This window comes from Schistocerca gregaria, chromosome 2 (assembly GCF_023897955.1).
Source record: "Schistocerca gregaria isolate iqSchGreg1 chromosome 2, iqSchGreg1.2, whole genome shotgun sequence".
Classification (NCBI taxonomy): Eukaryota; Metazoa; Arthropoda; class Insecta; order Orthoptera; family Acrididae; genus Schistocerca; species Schistocerca gregaria.
Genome location: NC_064921.1, coordinates 780,787,697 through 780,805,227, shown reverse-complemented (window position 1 = coordinate 780,805,227; position 17,531 = coordinate 780,787,697). Strand labels below are relative to the sequence as shown.

Sequence of the window (17,531 nt, the reverse complement as noted above, 5' to 3'; positions counted from 1 at the left end):
GTATTCGGTGTAGACTTAGAACACTTTTCCCACACATACTTCCTTTGACATTACCTCTGTAGCTTCTTGTGGGCTTCAGGGCCTGTAAGTTGTTTTTTCATTTGTGAATCTACATGCGATTCCAACTCCTGAGATCCTTGGCTGACCGATAGAGGCAGGGTGGCACGGGGAACAGATCCTTCACGGCACTGCCCGAGTGCATCGTCAGGCAAACAAGTTGGGCCTGTACGGGGGTTGAACACGTCTAGTGAAATCACATATTTACGAGCCTTTCGACTCGGGACCCATTATCGATATCGCTGGCACAATAGCTAGACGGGATTCGGTGTTAGAGAAGATCAGACTTAATTGCACGGATGGTGACTTTGCACAGCCAGGTACTTCGCTGAGTGCGTGAATAAAATTTTAGATTTAGATTATGTTTTCTACGCTGCAAGTCATTATTACGAGTCAGATTTCGTTTTAAATAAGAAATCCAATAATTAAGGATCGAGTCATCTCCTTCAGCCGCACAGACCTGGAATGGGAGCGCTGATGAACTGGCCAGTGAACGCTGTATAAGTTACTGGATGGATTATTAACTGATATGTAACCTCTGATAGTGATCACGCAAGAGAAATGGTGACACCACATTATGAAGTATTTTCTCTATGTCTCTGTACTTAGTTCAAAAGGCAGAATGTGTTCAATGTTGCTGTCATTGCAGGGCTTGTGGGGGAATCAAAGTGTTTGCCGACAGCAAGAATAAATGAAGGGCTGAGAACCAGTGTGGGCCAAATCCAATTTTCATGTTTTTGAAGCTCACGGCATCTATGGATTCTTTGCTGAGTTAAGGGGGTTTTCTGGTCTACAAGCTTCAAAAAATGAATTTTTATTCCATTTTTCGACTCCTTCTATTGTGTGGACGAGCCCGTCTTACCTGCAAAGTATTGGATATAGTCGAAGTACGTGATCATCGGACCGGCAGTACCGCGTCGTCGAGTGCCTACGGACGGCGCTCGGAGGCAATCAGACCTGTATACGAAGTCCTTTCGAGTGACAGTTTACTGGAAAAATGTGTTGGCGCGAACACTCAAAACTCTGACGAGTCGATAAATTCCCCAAAACACATATATTCCCGAAAAGAAGTACTTGAAATTGCGAACAATTTAACTGCAGCTATCTTTAGCGACAGCCTCATGGGAATCGCACAGACAATGAATGTCATGAGCATTCATCATGGCAACAAGGCGTTCGAATTTTGCAGAAGGCGCAACGCAGACCGCCTTGTGCGCTCAGAGCACCGCGCGTCTGCGGCCAGTATAGAAGCCAGATCTGAGGCCCGGGAGGAAGCTGTGCACGCGAACGAGATTTACGAGATCGAGAAAGGCGTATTGTATGCTCCAGGCATCGCAGACTGTTGCTATAACTTTCCAAAACCTTAATCGCGATTTCCTAAAAGTCACATTTTTTTGCTGGGTGTTTATATTGTGGAAAAACTACTCTGCCGTTCTTGATACCGCTTCAAATGCGTATGGTGGGGCCCCTAAACTGTAAACAATTTTCAAAATATCTATTTTTATGAACGTTTGAAATGTCAAAATGTAAATTTTTCTTAATTTTTTCAAATAGCAGGCATTTTGTGAAAGAAGACAGTTTCACATTTCGGGGGTTCTGACCCTAAGTACAGTCGTACGTTTTAACAGATTTTTCGTCTGGTCTCTTTCAGACCACACTGTTACCTGAACCAGGTCCAGCTGCCCACCAGTGCATTACCGTCTTCGGCGCCATTTTGTTTCATAACCCCACAATATTTCCGGCCACAAATTTTTTAAATGCAGATAATAGACAGATGAATAAAAAAGATATAAGCTTTGCTTGACTTAGCTTTTGATATCATCTCACAAAATGTTGAAAGTGAGATAAAAATCGAACCTCTAGACCAGAAAGCTGCTTTAAGCGCTTCGTGAAACGGTTGGTTTTGTTCAAACCCCTCATAATGGGAGATAATGACAAAGAAAATCCTCTCTATGAAATTTCAGTTCCCTTAAGAGCCATAGTGGGCAATATCTAAGCAGTCAATCAAAACAAACAACTAGTACCATGGATATAAACATTCAATATGGTCGACATTATGCAAGAAAGTAGTGAAATAGTTACAAAAGCAAGAAAACGTATGTAAGATTGCGATCATTGAATGAAAAATACTTGAAAAAGAAACACAACAGTATGTTAATTCAAATGGAAAACGTGTATCTGCGAAAACATACACAGACAAAGACTGTAAATGTTGCTTGCACTGTTTCGAACGTTTGGGCGATACAAATAACTGGGCACATGTGCATGCTACGTTCTGGTCCACTGGTGATTCCGAGTAGCAAAAGGTATATCTTTCAGGGATGGTTCATGTAATGATAATCAAGCGGCGTCGTGAGGATATTAACTCAGAAGACAGTCGTGAACATTCACATGTTTATTACACCAACTTGAAAGTATGTTTCATCCCAGCCACGCACTGGTTCATGGTCATAAATCGTTCGTGATTATACTAAGTAGTGTTAACAGTATATTATTTAGTTACAGTGGCATTTGGTTTCTTCTACGGTGACAGTAATGTCAGAGCAAGCAAAACCACATTTCTCAACTTTCATGGCAATAGGTATAGGAGGTTATCATGAATTAAAAGTCTTCCTACCGAGACAAGTCATTACAGCAGTGTAGATAACGATAAATGTCAGTATTTATAGCAAAAACTATAGCTGAGCAAATGTATGAACTTTATTATAAGTTGTACAAAGAAAAAAAATAATTCTGTTAAAGAATGATGTCGCAGAAGTACGTTTAATACTAAGTTCAATTTATTAAAAAAAAAACAATAACTGATACATGCTCTGTTGGTTTTCTAATGAGAGTGAGTGCAAGTCAGGAGGGAGAAAATTAGCAAAAGTTTAAATGGAAGTTTCATAAGCGTCGTACGGAGAAAGCACAAAATGAGATGAGAGCAGACATTACGAATTCTAAAAACAGTGACGTTGTGCATAGTATAACTTTTGCCATGGAGCAAACAATACCTCTACCCCTTCTCACTACAAATGTTTATTTCTATACAAAAAAATTTGGTTGTACAATGTAGGAATTTATGATTGTGAACATGATTCAGGACACATGTATTTGTGCAGGGAACACACTGCTCAAAGGGGTGCTAATGAAGTGGGAACATGTCTCTTATCTTACCTCAAATCAGTAAATACAAAAGCTGACTATTTACTAACATATTCTGACACATGTGGAGGATAAAACAGGAAGCAGCACATAGCTTCGCTGTGGGCCTATCTATTCCACCACACTCAAATATTATAGATCAATAATTTCTAGAAGCAGGTCATTCTTTCCTCCCAAATGACAGGAACTTCAGTAGTATTGTATCTTATAAAGGCAAAGCCAAATCTCAGTTTTCAGTAGATGAGCATGTGGATCTCATAAAAAATTGCAGCAGGAGAAAGAACCCTTTCACAGTGAAAGAAATAAATCAGACTCTTTGGATATCAAAGGTAATACAAAACGAAAATTTTCAAGGTGCTAGGAAACTATAGATGGAGAAAACGTCAATGGTTAAAAATTATGAGTAGATGGATGAGGTTTAAAACATATAGAACCGTGAAAATTAAATTCCGATGTTCATTAAATGAAATAAACCTGAAAAGTTATTGGTAATTCGCCAGTGGAAAGGGGCAGAAAGACTATGAATATTACACCTGCCGTTCCTTCCACATGGTATCTCTCACGTTCTTATAAAGGAGCCATTAAAATAACTAAAACTAAATATGAAAACCTGATGTGTTTGTTACTTTATACTCCACCAGCTTCACATCAATTTTTCGAGAATTTAAACGTGGAAAACTAAGCAGCAAGAGGGTGTTTGGAGATGGCCCACAGAAGCCTTTACTAGTTTGACTATAAAAACACTAGAGTCGTAATGGGCCATCTCCAAGAGTCTGAAATACGTACTACCATTTTTAGGATAAGATATTTGTTTTTCGGTTTCATGTTGCAAGTAAGATTTCATCAATGCCTACTTTCCATAATAATTTAATAGTGTCAAGTAATACGCATTCAATAAATTGTGTGATTTACTAAACTTTAGATTAGTTCTTCTCAGTTTCAAGGAAGTGGCATTTTGCCTACTCTGGAACTAAAACGCTTCGCATCAGATGTTACAAACCACACGTTGCACAACACGAAAGGGTAAATGACGCATCAGTTTGACATGTAATTAATTGTATTGACATTAAGAAAAGAATTATTCTAACAAACATTATCTTGCTGGTAAATTGAGCAGCTTCGTGATAGTCATTCATTTAATGACGCAGTTACCACCCATTGGCTAGATACTAACATCTCCTGCGCTACTACTATCAAACTGCTAATTATAATCCAGACGCTACTTAACAAGTATCTGAACACAGTAGTACTTTTATCACTACTTCGACCAACACTTAGCGACTTGGCGCTCCAAAAAGTGATTTTCCATGTCCCACACTTCCCCTCCACGACCCCGAAAAGGCTCAGATTATTCCTTATTTTGTTTTGACTGAAATATAAGTGTCTACCTGGTTCAAGATTATGAAATGTCATACTGTGATTGATGTCCTGAAATTGTTAGTTCATCTGTGAAAGGCAACCGTTACGTTTCAGGTGCACGAGATGATGGTGATGCCGGTCAAACAGAAGCACCTGAGCGAACTGTAGCAGACACGCTGCCTACTTGTGATAGCCTCTTCAGTATGCGACACAGTCGACGTAAATCACAAACATAATCAAAATATATCCATGTTTTCTTAACTCACATGTCATTTGCCGTATGTTCTTACCCCTTCGGCACTGAAAGAAAGATTTGGAACAATGTCTATTTTGATGTTTTTCCGTAGAAGTGTGAAGTCCTGAATACAACAAAGTAATTGTATATACTTACCTGTATTGATTTAAAAATGGCATGTTGCTTGTAAGGTACGAAATCATTTCATTACCTAAAATTTTACTTTATTTTGGTGTACATCTATAAAAACACATACACCGAGGGGCCAAAACATTATGGCCAGCTGTTTAAAGCATGTTGTTCCACTTTTCAAACACAGTACAACAGAGATTCTGCTTGGAATGGATTCTTCAAGTCCTTGACAGGATTCCCAAAGTACATGGAAGCAGATTACCCACAGGTCAAGTAGCTCCTGGAAATTACAGGATGGTGCTCTACAAGCTTGCAGCTTGCTCCCGATCCGTGTGCCAGTGGGTACCAATCTCCTACATCTGCTGGGCAAGAAGTCATTATGAGTTCACTACAGTGTCTCTCAAGCCACTGTAGCACCATTCTGACCCTGCAACATGTACTGCTATCCTGCTGGGAGATATCATCCCCGTAGGGAGAGACTTCAAACATGAAGCATATAGATGGTCCACAATAATGTTGAGGTAGTTCGTGACTGTCCTGATGCCTTCAGTTACCACCACAGATCCCGTATAAGCCCAACCCCATAGCATAATTCTGTCCTCACCAGCTTGAATCTGTGGTGTGGTACATGATCCATGCCATTCTCCTGGATAGCGACGTGTAAGGATGCAACCATCCACCTGGTGTAACAAGAAATGCAATTCATTCGACAGGTGACACGTTTCTGTTGGTCCACTTTGAAAATTCAGTGATGCCGTGCCCACTGCAAACATAACTAATGATAACGTTGGGTCAATGTAGGAACACGTAGGGGTCGTGAGATGTGGAGCTACGTGTCCAACAGTGGCCGTTGAACCGTGTGCTCCGAGACACTTGTGCCTGCACCAGCATTGCACTCTGTCGTCAGAGCTACCACAGACCTCAGTGGGGAGTCCTCCGACCTCTACGTTGATGAGATTTGGACATCCAGTACCGTACGGCTACACGTTATTTCACCATCTTTAACTGCTTGTCGTAAGTGCTCACGACAGATGTACGCCAACAGGCGATCAGCTTCGCTGTTTCATAGATGCTCGAAAAAATGATTCAAATGGCTCTGAGCACTATTGGACTTTACATCTGATGTCAGCAGTCCCCTAGAACGTAGAACTACTTAAACCTAACTAACCTAATGACAGCACACACATCCATGCCCGAGACATGATTCAAACCTGCTATCATAGCAGTCGCGCTGTTCCGGAGTGATGGTCTAGAACCACACGGCCACAACGGCCGGCTCCATAGAATCTCGTTTCCAACCGAAACGCCACAACAATGTGCTCTTTGTTAATACCGCTGGTATTGGTGGATTTTCGCATATGCTGCCCGTATCTTCGCCATAGTGACTGCTCATTCGTTTCTCTTCCACTTACATTCTTTCCTTACTGCGTCACTTGCCCGCAGTACCACCAGCAGGCATTTAAACTTGCAGTGGGCAGTGGCCATAATGTATTGGATCATCAGTGCATGTTTAGGTATTTTTTTGTATCTGCCAAAATATCTCACGACCAGCATCCAAGTTAACAGGGAACGAACACCCTACTACAGAAAACTAGTCATTGTATAAGACATTTGGATTCCACGCTAGTAAGAGGCGTGATTACTGGACGATATATGTAAACTAAAATCGTAACACAAACTGAAACAAGGAGATAACATTTATTAACAAAAGTACAATGAAACATTCGTCTTTGAGTGATGAATGATGCATGGCTTTGTAGTCCAAATCCTACACGCAAATCTAACCAAATGCCTTGAATGAGAGTTGTAGACTCTATAGAAGTTCAATCTGGACTGCTATATCTAAAAGTTCTGAGTTCTGGCTCTGAATATTGAAAACCACTTAGATAGACACTCTGCGTTCACAGCCCGACGACCACTGTTTTATAGCAGCTGGATATGAAAGGGTGCATTTGCAGATCTGCGGCGAGTGGAACTGAAGATACATGGTGTTTCAAAAATGACCGGTATATTTGAAACGGCAATAAAAACTAAACGAGCAGCAATAGAAATACACCGTTTGTTGCAATATGCTTGGGTCAACAGTACATTTTCAGGCGGACAAACTTTAGAAATTACAGTAGTTACAATTTTCAACAACAGATGGTGCTGCAAGTGATGTGAAAGATATAGAAGACAACGCAGTCTCTGGGTGCGCCATTCTGTACGTCGTCTTTCTGCTGTAAGCGTGTGCTGTTCACAACGTGCAAGTGTGCTGTGGACAGCATCGTTTATTCCTTAGAACAGAGGATTTTTCTAGTGTTGGAATTCCACCGCCTAGAACACAGTGTCGTTGCAACAAGCGGAGTTTTCAACGGAAGTTAAATGTAACCAAAGGACCGAAAAGCGATACAATAAAGGATCTGTTTGAAAAATTTCAACAGACTGGGAACCTGACGGATGAATGTGCTGTAAAGGTAGAGCGACCGCGTACGGCAACCACAGAGGGCAACACGCAGCTAGTGCAGCAGGTGATCCAACAGTGGCCTCGGGTTTCCTTTCGCCGTGTTGCAGCTGCGGTCGAAATGACGCCAACGTCCACGTATCGTCTCATGCGCCAGAGTTTACACCTCTATGCATACAAAATTCAAACGCAGCAACCCCTCAGCGCCGCTACCATTGCTCCACGAGAGACATTCGCTAACGATATAGTGCACAGGATTGATGACGGCGATATGCATGTGGGCAGCATTTGGTTTACTGACGAAGCTTATTTTTACCTGGAAGGCTTCGTCAATAAACAGAACTGGCGCTATGGGGAACCGAAAAGCCCATGTTGCAGTCCCATCGTCCCTGCATCCTCAAAAAGTACTGGTCTGGGCCTCCATTTCTTCCAAAGGAACCATTGGCCCATTTTTCAGATCCGAAACGATTACTGCATCACACTATCTGGACATTCTTCGTGAATTTGTGGCGGTACAAAGTGCCTTAGACGACACTGCGAACACCTCGTGGTTTATGCAAGATGGTGCCCGGCCACATCGCACGGTCGACGTCTTTAATTTCCTGAATGAATATTTCGATGATCGTGTGATTGCTTTGGGCTATCCGAAACATGCAGGAGGCAACGTGGATTGGCCTCCCTATTCGCCACACATGAACCCCTGTGACTTCTTTCTGTGGGGACCAGGTGTACCGCCAGAATCCAGAAACAATTGAACAGCTGAAGCAGTACATCTCATCTGCATGTGAAGCCATTCCGCCAGATACGTTGTCAAAGGTTTCGGGTAATCTCATTCAGAGACTACGCCATATTATTGCTACGCATGGTGGATATGTGGAAAATATCGTACAACAGAGTTTCGCAGACCGCAGCGCCATCTGTTGTTGACAATTGTAACTACTGTAATTTCGAAAGTTTGTCTGCCTGAAAATGTACTGTTGTCCCAAGCACATTGCAACAAACGGTGTATTTCTATCGCTGCTCGTTTAGTTTTTATTGCCGTTTCAAATATACCGGTCATTTTTGAAACACCCTGTATCTGGTTGCTGGTGAACTATAGGAACCCGAACCGTTGCCAAATATGCCAGCTGGCTGAGTGTGGCAATGCTTCTCCAGTTATCCGTGACGGGTAAAACGACGTCAGTGTGCGCACTATTTTGAGAATGAGCAAAATCGTTCCAGTTACCAGTAACCTCTGTGGCAGCAGACATAACTACAGCAGGATGGAACGCACTATTTGAAGATCACGTGGCGGGAGCATAAATTTGTTCCAGTTTCTGAATGTCATCTGCCTGGCGACAGACTGGAAGTGAGTAGCGTCAGGCGTGAAAATTGCTTGGATAGTGGCGCTTTCTGCGGCTGTCGCTGTGTACCGCACGACTGCGTACGGAGCAGTGTCATAAAAGTGACCTGACAATGACTACAAGAAATTGATCTAAAATTGCAATTAGCTACGTGACAAGTAGCAGTGAGTATCTTAAAGCTTAATGGCAGTTAGTGGTGTTGAAAAACTATGGCAGTCCAGGAGGTGTGAGGTGACATGTCACAAAAATATGACATCTGAACAAGAAAAACGATTTTATTTTTTAACGAGTGCTCCAGATAACTATTACATATTTCTGTAATAAGTCTCAAATGAATGCAAATGAACAATACAATTTTAGAATTATACATTGAATAATTTATGCTGAGATATCAAACCGTTGAGAGTCACCACACTCCAATGGTTCTGTTCCAACATGCATTAAATGAAGCACAGTATGAATTAAAAAAAAGAGAAAAAATTTCATTAGTGAGTTTTACACAGTAATAAATTCACGTCGAACATATATTAAGTTATTAGAGAAGAGAAGGCAATGATCCATTATAAAAAAAATAAATAAAAAAAGAATAAAAAAACTTCGAAACTAAATCGGCAACGATAAAAATGCATATATAAATTTTAAAGAAGAACATCTAGCTAGTTTCAACAACAAGTAGTAAGTTTAACCCTGAAAACCAAAGCCAACACAAATAATACTCATAAATTACCAATCTGGCTCACACCTGATAAACAGTAAAATCTTTACATTTACAAACATTAAAGCTTAAGCAGTGTACATAGCTTGATATTAAGTTTAGATTACAGAGTCTAGTTCCATAAAAGCGTGTTTAAATAGAATTTGATGAGAACATCCACGTTGTTTCAAATAAGACAAGAAAGCTGAACTTGCCTTTATGCTGACTGCACAATAGGTTACGAAAACAACTCATACAATGCTCATAAATTATTAGCAGTGGTCAAACCCAGTAGACAGAAATAACGATGACATAAAATATTGATTTGAAGGCGTGGTGTCTGTTCTTTCGGACAAATGCAAAGAGGATGCACATTTAAGTACGACCTCCTGCTGGAATCTCGAAACAGCGAGCATGGAGGGCATGTCTGTGTGACGCAGTGGTTAACGGAACTGCCTAGTAAGCTGGAGATCCTGGGATCGAATCCCAGTCTGGCACACAGCTGAAATCAATAGTCCCTTTTCTTTCTCGCCCTTCCACCTTCAATTTACACAGTGAAAGTACTTACCAACGTAAGTTAGCGCCCCCTTTACACTCTCTTTTAAATACCACCGGGGTTAACTCGGTATAAAAAGGCCCTACGGTAAAGTGGACAGCTCCGGGGAGCAGCTCGTACATTCTACACATTAAGACCTCACCAGACAAGTCCATACGGCTCAATCATTCAACTTTGCGCATAATTTCTGTAGATACCAAACAGTAAAGGGAAGAACAACACCGTATTACTCAAAAACCAAGAGATTTGTTTCTGAAGCATATAAACTGACACAGTTGCGCTCCACAAAAACTACGATTCTGTGACGTAGTAAATGCTAGTATTATCGGTAGTATTAGTAGCATTGGTAGCGAGAGAGACATAAATGAATATGTAAGAGGCAAAATGGGAGTCGAGGACTGTTCTTTGTTTTTGTGTATTTGTTTGTAATATACATAATTAGAACCGTTCTGCGTTTGTCGGTAGTGCATTTTGCATCCTTACAACGTAAAAGTTGCGTTTTATATGTAATAAATTTGGTTGATCGCGTAAGTTCTACACTTATACGTAACCAAAGCAAGTACTGTAAATGAATGTACAGTTTACGTGTGCCAACATAAAAATACGACATAATTATTGTTGTTCTTCTGTACTCGATGCATCATTCTTCATCATGATCAAATGCAAGAGTTTCCTGTTATAAATGAAGTGCAAATGTTTGTTGTGTATTATATAAGCTCGACAAAGAGTTGAATCGATTCGTTTTTGTTTCCCGTTTTTCGTTGATTTGATTTACTTTTTTTTTGTTGAGGAAATTGTGTCTTCTAGCACTGTGTGACGCATGTGTATTGTTTGTTTTTATTTTTATTACAACATCCACCTGTTTTACGTTAGAAATGAACAAAAACTTTCGAATAAACAGTGAATTAATCGTTGGCTGTTTCATTTTCGCTATAACTATGGTTAACTTTTAAGTAACAGACTCGAGGATAACTATGAAGCATAAAAATGTTCCGCAGGGTATACGGCCCTTTGCATTTCCTCACTCAGTTTCTACGCGGTTCTCCACTTCCGGCTTCTAGGAGAATCTAGTAAAGCACTGAGCAACGCAAATAAAATCCAGATGAGGTAAAGCCCGATAGGTATGCAACACATCTATCGTGTAGGTAACGCGGATACGCTAGTTACTAACCAAGGCTACTAGGGAAACTGCCACAGGCTGCACTTACTTATGGTAGCCTACGGTAGTTTACAACTGTATTAATTAACAGATTAGGAACACATACTCTCTCTCAAAGTTACATGTAGCTCCGGCAGTTTCTTATGGCGACCATGTCCAACGTAACTTCCAGCACTTTGGTTGGACTGGCGTGCTCCAGATATCGTTGGCCTGGGACTGGGAGCGAGCTGATGCGGGCCGTCGTTAAGTCGGCGCGGCAGAGCGCGGAGATGCATCCAGGCGAAACTCGAAGCAGGTCGTTCCTTGGTTAAAGGCCAGGGATATATCGCGCTTTCGATTACACAACGAAACAGAACACGGGCCAAGTGTATCGTAAACAGGCATCGCTTGCTCGAGGTATCGATATATACTGTCTATGAAAAATGCCATTGTGGTGAAGTAAATACACGGCCCAGCAACAGCAATATGATCACCGCCTGTGTTCGACGTCAACGTGTAATAACCACTTGCAGACAGTAGATAGCAGCACTAGTAGAAGAGGGTTTACAAATATTGTCGGGGGTGGGGGGGGGGGGGGGGGGCGAGAAATTAGGGGCGCGGAAAACAGTTCAGACATTGTCGTAATGCGGAAACAAAGTAATTTATCTTATATCCAAAAGGCCATGGCCGTTGAGTGACTGTAAGAGGATACAGTATGACGCAGGAAAAATTTCTAGTTGGTGTAATTATTGACAGCTGGCTCTAAATGTAGAAAAATGTAAGCTAACGCGGATGAGCACGAAAAACAATCCAGCAACGTTCGAATACACCACTAGTAATGTTCTGCCTGCCAGAATCACATAGATTAAGTACTTGGGAATAACGCTGCAAGTCGCTATGAAATGCAATGACCACATCAGGTTGCCATTTGGGAAGGCGAATGCTATCTTCGTTTTATTGGGAGAATCTTGGGAAAGTGTAGATCATGTATAAAAGACGGCGTACAGAACTCTAGTGCAGACTATTCTTAGGTACTGCCAGATTTTTTGGGATCCGCGCTAGGTTGGATTTAGGGGACTCCATACCAGTCCCATTTCCGATGATTATATATATTAAAACAAACACTGTGTGGGCGTGACCGCTTTCCAAGAACCTGAACAGTTGAATGTAAGATTCGTCAGTTACTTAGGAGATGGGTATTCAATAGCTTCGAAGCAGCTGAGGAAGAGAAGCCATACAGAGAAGATATAACTATCACTAAACTGGAGTACATAGATCATGTACAAAAGCGAATGAGTATGAAGCTGAGACGACTGGAAAGTGCAAACAAGGGAAATAAATTGGAAGATGGCAGAGGATTTCATGGTAAGAAGCGACTCGCAGGATATATCATAGATAAAATCCAAAATTATCATGGCATGGCCATCAGGCAAACGTTAGTAGCGTAGAAGACACGAGAAAAGCTGTTTGGGCAGTATTGTCCCACGCACTTACAACAGACGACAAACCCACTCTTCGCCTGTCCCCTCCAGGAAGTATTCATAATGGATATACATCAGAGCACAGCAAAATGGTGAGAAATTTATTCACAAACCTGCTATATCTTTTGCCATAGTGTTTCAGAGCTTTGTCAGATGTAAGAGTATTGAAGAAATGTGTTCATGGCCGCAACCAGAATCCCAACGAGTTCATTAACAGTACAGTCTGGATCAGAAACACCAAGACAGTGTTTGTGTCAATTAGTATTCTGCATTTTAGGGTCTTTGATGTAATGGCAACATTCAGTGAACGAAACGTTGCAAGGTATGAAGTCCTGGAAACAGTTCTACTAAATGCTGGTCGTTTAACAGTGAAACAAACGTTAAATTTAGATAAAGAGAAAGTTACTGCATCAGAGAGAGCTATTAGCGACCTTGAAACAAGGGCAAAAGTACGCATACGAGCAGGAGAAAGGACATTGCAAATTACGTGGAAGAGGATGATGTCAACACATCTTATGGAGCTGGGATGCACTGACAACTTTAATCGCTCTTTCCATTAACTTGTATTTTTTAATAGTAAAGTGTACTTTTTCTCAGCTTCTTCCTGCCGAATTTGTTCAGCTTTTGCGGGATACACTAATATGAGTATAGTGCATATTATAACACAGGGACATTCTTATTTTGTTAATCTCCGATACATTAGAGCCTCACTTCCAAAGAAAAATGAATATACATTTTACTAAAATAATTAAAATCCTAAAATTAATCATTATTTTTAGAAATACTTCTGATAAAGTGGTTAGAAATGTGTAACCTACAAGCCACATTTCTTTTACAAATTTTTATTCCCAACAATTTCTGATAAAAAGTACCTTTCATATGAATAAATTTTACACTACTAAAGCTGTTGATTACCAACCTTTCCGGACCCCCTTAAACGAAGACATCGGAGCAATTCACAGACGTGCTGCTAGATATTTTACCGGTAGGGTCCATCAGCACGCAAATATTACGGAGATTCTTCGTAAAATCAAAATGGGCGTCCCTGAAGGACAGACGGCCCTCTTTTCGCGAGGCACTGTTGTGGAAATTTAGAGAACCGGCATTTGAAGCCGACTGCATATTGATTCTACTACCACTAACGTACATTTCGCGCAGGGACCACAAGGATAAAATCAAAGAAATTAGGGCCCATACGGAGACATATAGACAGCCGTTTTTCCCTCCCTCTTGTTGTGAGTGAACCAGAGAAGGAGACGACTAGTAGTGGTAATGGTACCCTCCACCAGTCACCGCACTGTGGCTTATGGAGAATGTACGTAGATGTAGACATAGAAATGCTAGGTACAATATGTACCTCAAAGAATACTGCTGAATATTTTTGCGGGAATTTCAGACCCTAAACACAGTGATCTATACATGACTTATGAATCAACTAAACTACACGTAGTCGACGTAGCAAACAAGGGTATTGCGATTTGAAATACAATGGTCAGTGTCCTTTTCCATTCTTCCGCAATCTGATGTTCTTCGTATGGAATGAGCTCGTCGCTGCAAGTTTAACATTAATCTTCCTTCCCCTTTCAGTACGGTCAAATTCACTCTGACTGCATGGTCAATACTGTTTTGGGGGAAAGAAAAATAATGCAGTACCATAAAAGCGTCTTCTAACCAAACTGCGTGCCTACTGAATATCGCCTCAGTTGTGCGTCTGTATCTGTCAGAAAGGTCACAGTTCGTAGTAATAGGCTGAAACTCATCGAGTAAAACAGAAGTAATATTCGGCATTCCCCAAGGAAGTGTTGTAGGCACTCTGTCGTTCCTGATCTATATTAAAGACATAGGAGACAATCTGAGTAGCCATCTTAGATTGTTTGCAGATGATGCTGTCAATTACCGTCTTGTACAGTCATCAGATGATCAAAACGACTTGCGAAATGATTTACACATGATATCTGTATGGTGTGAAAAGTGGCAATTGGTCTTCAATAAAGAAAAGTGCGAAGTTATTCACATGAGTACTAAAAGAAATCAGCTAAATTTCGATTACGCAGTATGTCACACAAATCTGAGGGCTGTAAATTCAACTAAATACTTAGGGATTACAATTACAAATAACGTAAACTGGAACGATCACATAGATAATATTGTGGGTAGAGGAAACCAAAGACTACGATTCATTGGCAGAACACTTAGAAGTGCAACAAGTCTACTAAAGAGACTGCGTATACTACGCTTGTCCGCCCTATTCTAGAGTGTTGCTGTGCGGTGTGGGACCCGCATCAGGTGGGACTGACGGAAGACATCGAAAAAGTACAAATAAGGGCATCTTCTTTTGTATTATCGCGAAATAGAGGAGATAGTGTCACAGACATGATACCTGAATTGGAGTGGCAATCATTAAAACAAAGGCGTTTTTCGTCGCGGCGGGAACTTCTCACGAAATTTCGATCACCAGTTTTCTCCTCCGATTGCGAAAACATTCTGTTGGAGCCCACCTACATAGGGAGAAATGATCATCACGATAAAATAAGAGAAATCAGGGCTCGACGGAAAAATTTAAGTGCTCGTTTTTCCCGCGTGCCTTTCGATAGTGGAAAGGTAGAGAGACCGCTTGAAGGTGGTACACTGTAGCCTCTGCCAGGCGCTTTATTTTGAATAGCAGAGTAATCACGTAGATGTAGAGGTAGAAAATCACACTGTTGTATCTATAGCGTGATTAACTGCATCTATTGTCTGTAGTAAGGCTGGACCAACATGTGCTGTTAGGTGAGTAGAAGTTTCACTCCGTCTGACCAGTTCTGACGTTATCCGCGCACGTTTACCGGCAGTTGGAGCAAAACCCACAGCACCCTTGCAAAGAGTACACTGTGTCTCGACCTTCCAATAAAGCTGCCAGTCTGCACGTGTATCGTGCGTGTGGCGGAACGTACGTACTAGTAGCCTTCGTATCGGGCCGGACTGAAGCAGAAAGCGCGCCGTGGACGTAGAACTGGTTGACATTCGGGGACCACTTGACATTTTATTGTCGTCTAACGCCCACCACCAATTACTGTGTACACCAGCAGTATTGCAAATTCCAGCAAGTGACGGGGTCGCAGGGGGCCAACCTTTGCGTAAGAGAAGGGCGGAGGAGCGCACCCGAAAGGTCAGGCGTGCGGCCCCCGAGGGCAGCGGCGGTTCCCACGCGTGCACTCAGCGCGGGGGATTCCCCGGGCTCAGGGAGGCGGAGGGAGCACTCCACACAGCTGCCGCAGCCCGCCTGCCCACGTTACAAGGCAGAGTAACCCCCATTCTGCTGTAGCGCGAGAGAGCGCACGCGCTCTTTGTGTGTGGCAAATGCCAGGGGTGGTGACGCTGATGTGCGAGGAGGCACAGGATTACGGTAATGTTACGGTGTAGTAATAGGTACCAGCAAGCCCGCAACTACCCCTGATTTTCTGAAGAATCGAGCACCCACGTATAAGACAGATGCAAACTTCTGATTACCTTACATATGAGTTACTGTGTATTTCACGTTAAGCATGTAAAACCTTTATGTTTTGAGATGCAAAACCCTAATACACTACTGGCCATTAAAATTGCTACTCCAAGAAGAAATGCTGATGATAAACGGGTATTCATTGGACAAATATATTATACTAGAACTGACATATGATTACATTTTCACGCAATTTGGGTGTATAAATCCTGAGAAATCAGTACCCAGAACAACCACCTCTCCCCGAAATAACTGTCTTGATACGCCTGGGCATTGAGTCAAACAGAGCTTGGATGGCGTGTACAGGTACAGCTGCCCATGCAGCTTCAAGACGATACCACAGTTCTTCAAGAGTAGTGACTGGTGCTGGAGAATGTGGTGGCCAGGGCAACAGTAGAACATTTTCTGTATCCAGAAAGGTCTGTTCAGGACCTGTAACATGCGGTCGTGCATTATCCTGCTGAAATGTAGGGTTTCGCAGGGACCGAATGAAGGGTAGAGCCACGGCTCGTAACACATCTGAAACGTAACGTCCACTGTTCAAAGTGCCGTCAATGTGAACAAGAGGTGACCGAGACGTCTAACGAATGGCACCCCATAACATCACGCTGGGTGATACACCAGTATGGCGATGACGAATACACGCTTCCAAGGGTGCGTTCATCGCGATGTCGCCAAACATGGATGCGACCATCATGATGCTGTAAACAGAACCTGGATTCATCCGAAAAAATGACATTTTGTCATTCGTGCACCCAGGTTCGTCGTTGAGTACACCATCGCAGGCGCTCCTATCTGTGATGCAGCGTCAAGGGTAACCGCACCCATGGTCTCCGAGCTGATAGTCCATGCTGCTGCAAACGTCGTCGAACTGTTCGTGCAGATGGTTGTTGTCTTGCAAACGACCCCATCTGTTGACTCAGGGATCGAGACGTGGCTCGCGATCCGTTACAGCCATGCGGATAAGATGCCTGTCATCTCGACTGCTAGTGATACGAGGCCGTTGGGATCCAACACTTACCCTCCTGAACCCACCGATTAGATATTCTGCTAACAGTCATTGGATCTCGACCAACGCGAGCAGCAATGTCGCGAAAGGCTACAATCCGACCTTCATTAAAGTTGGAAACGTGATGGTACACATTTCTCCTTCTTACACGAGGCATCACAACAACGTTTCACCAGGCAACGCCGGTCAACTACTGTTTGTGTATGAGAAATCGATTGGAAAGTTTCCTCATGTGAGCACGTTGTAGGTGCCGCCACCGGCGCCAACCTTGTGTGAATGCTCTGAAAAGCTAATCATTTGCATATCACAGCATCTTCTTCCTGTCGGTTAAATTTCGCGTCTGTAGCACGTCATCTTCGTGGTGTAGCAATTTTAATGGCCAGTAGTGTAATATTAACAATAATTTACACTAAATTAATTATAAACCTGTCTAGATCGCTAAGGCACGTTTATCAAAAG

At 42.2% G+C, this 17,531-nt stretch overlaps 1 protein-coding gene across 1 annotated transcript in view; it reads left to right on the top strand.

The window, feature by feature from the left end:
- The window catches only part of LOC126336473 (dehydrogenase/reductase SDR family member 11-like), a 40,674-nt gene extending 35,903 nt beyond the window's left edge, over nt 1-4,771 (top strand). Inside the window, exon 5 of the mRNA XM_050000212.1 lies at nt 4,675-4,771. Coding sequence (XP_049856169.1) covers nt 4,675-4,728 — 54 coding nt within the window. The 3' untranslated portion in view covers nt 4,729-4,771. The remainder of the gene's footprint in view (nt 1-4,674) is intronic.
- Nucleotides 4,772-17,531: the final 12,760 nt, after the last annotated feature.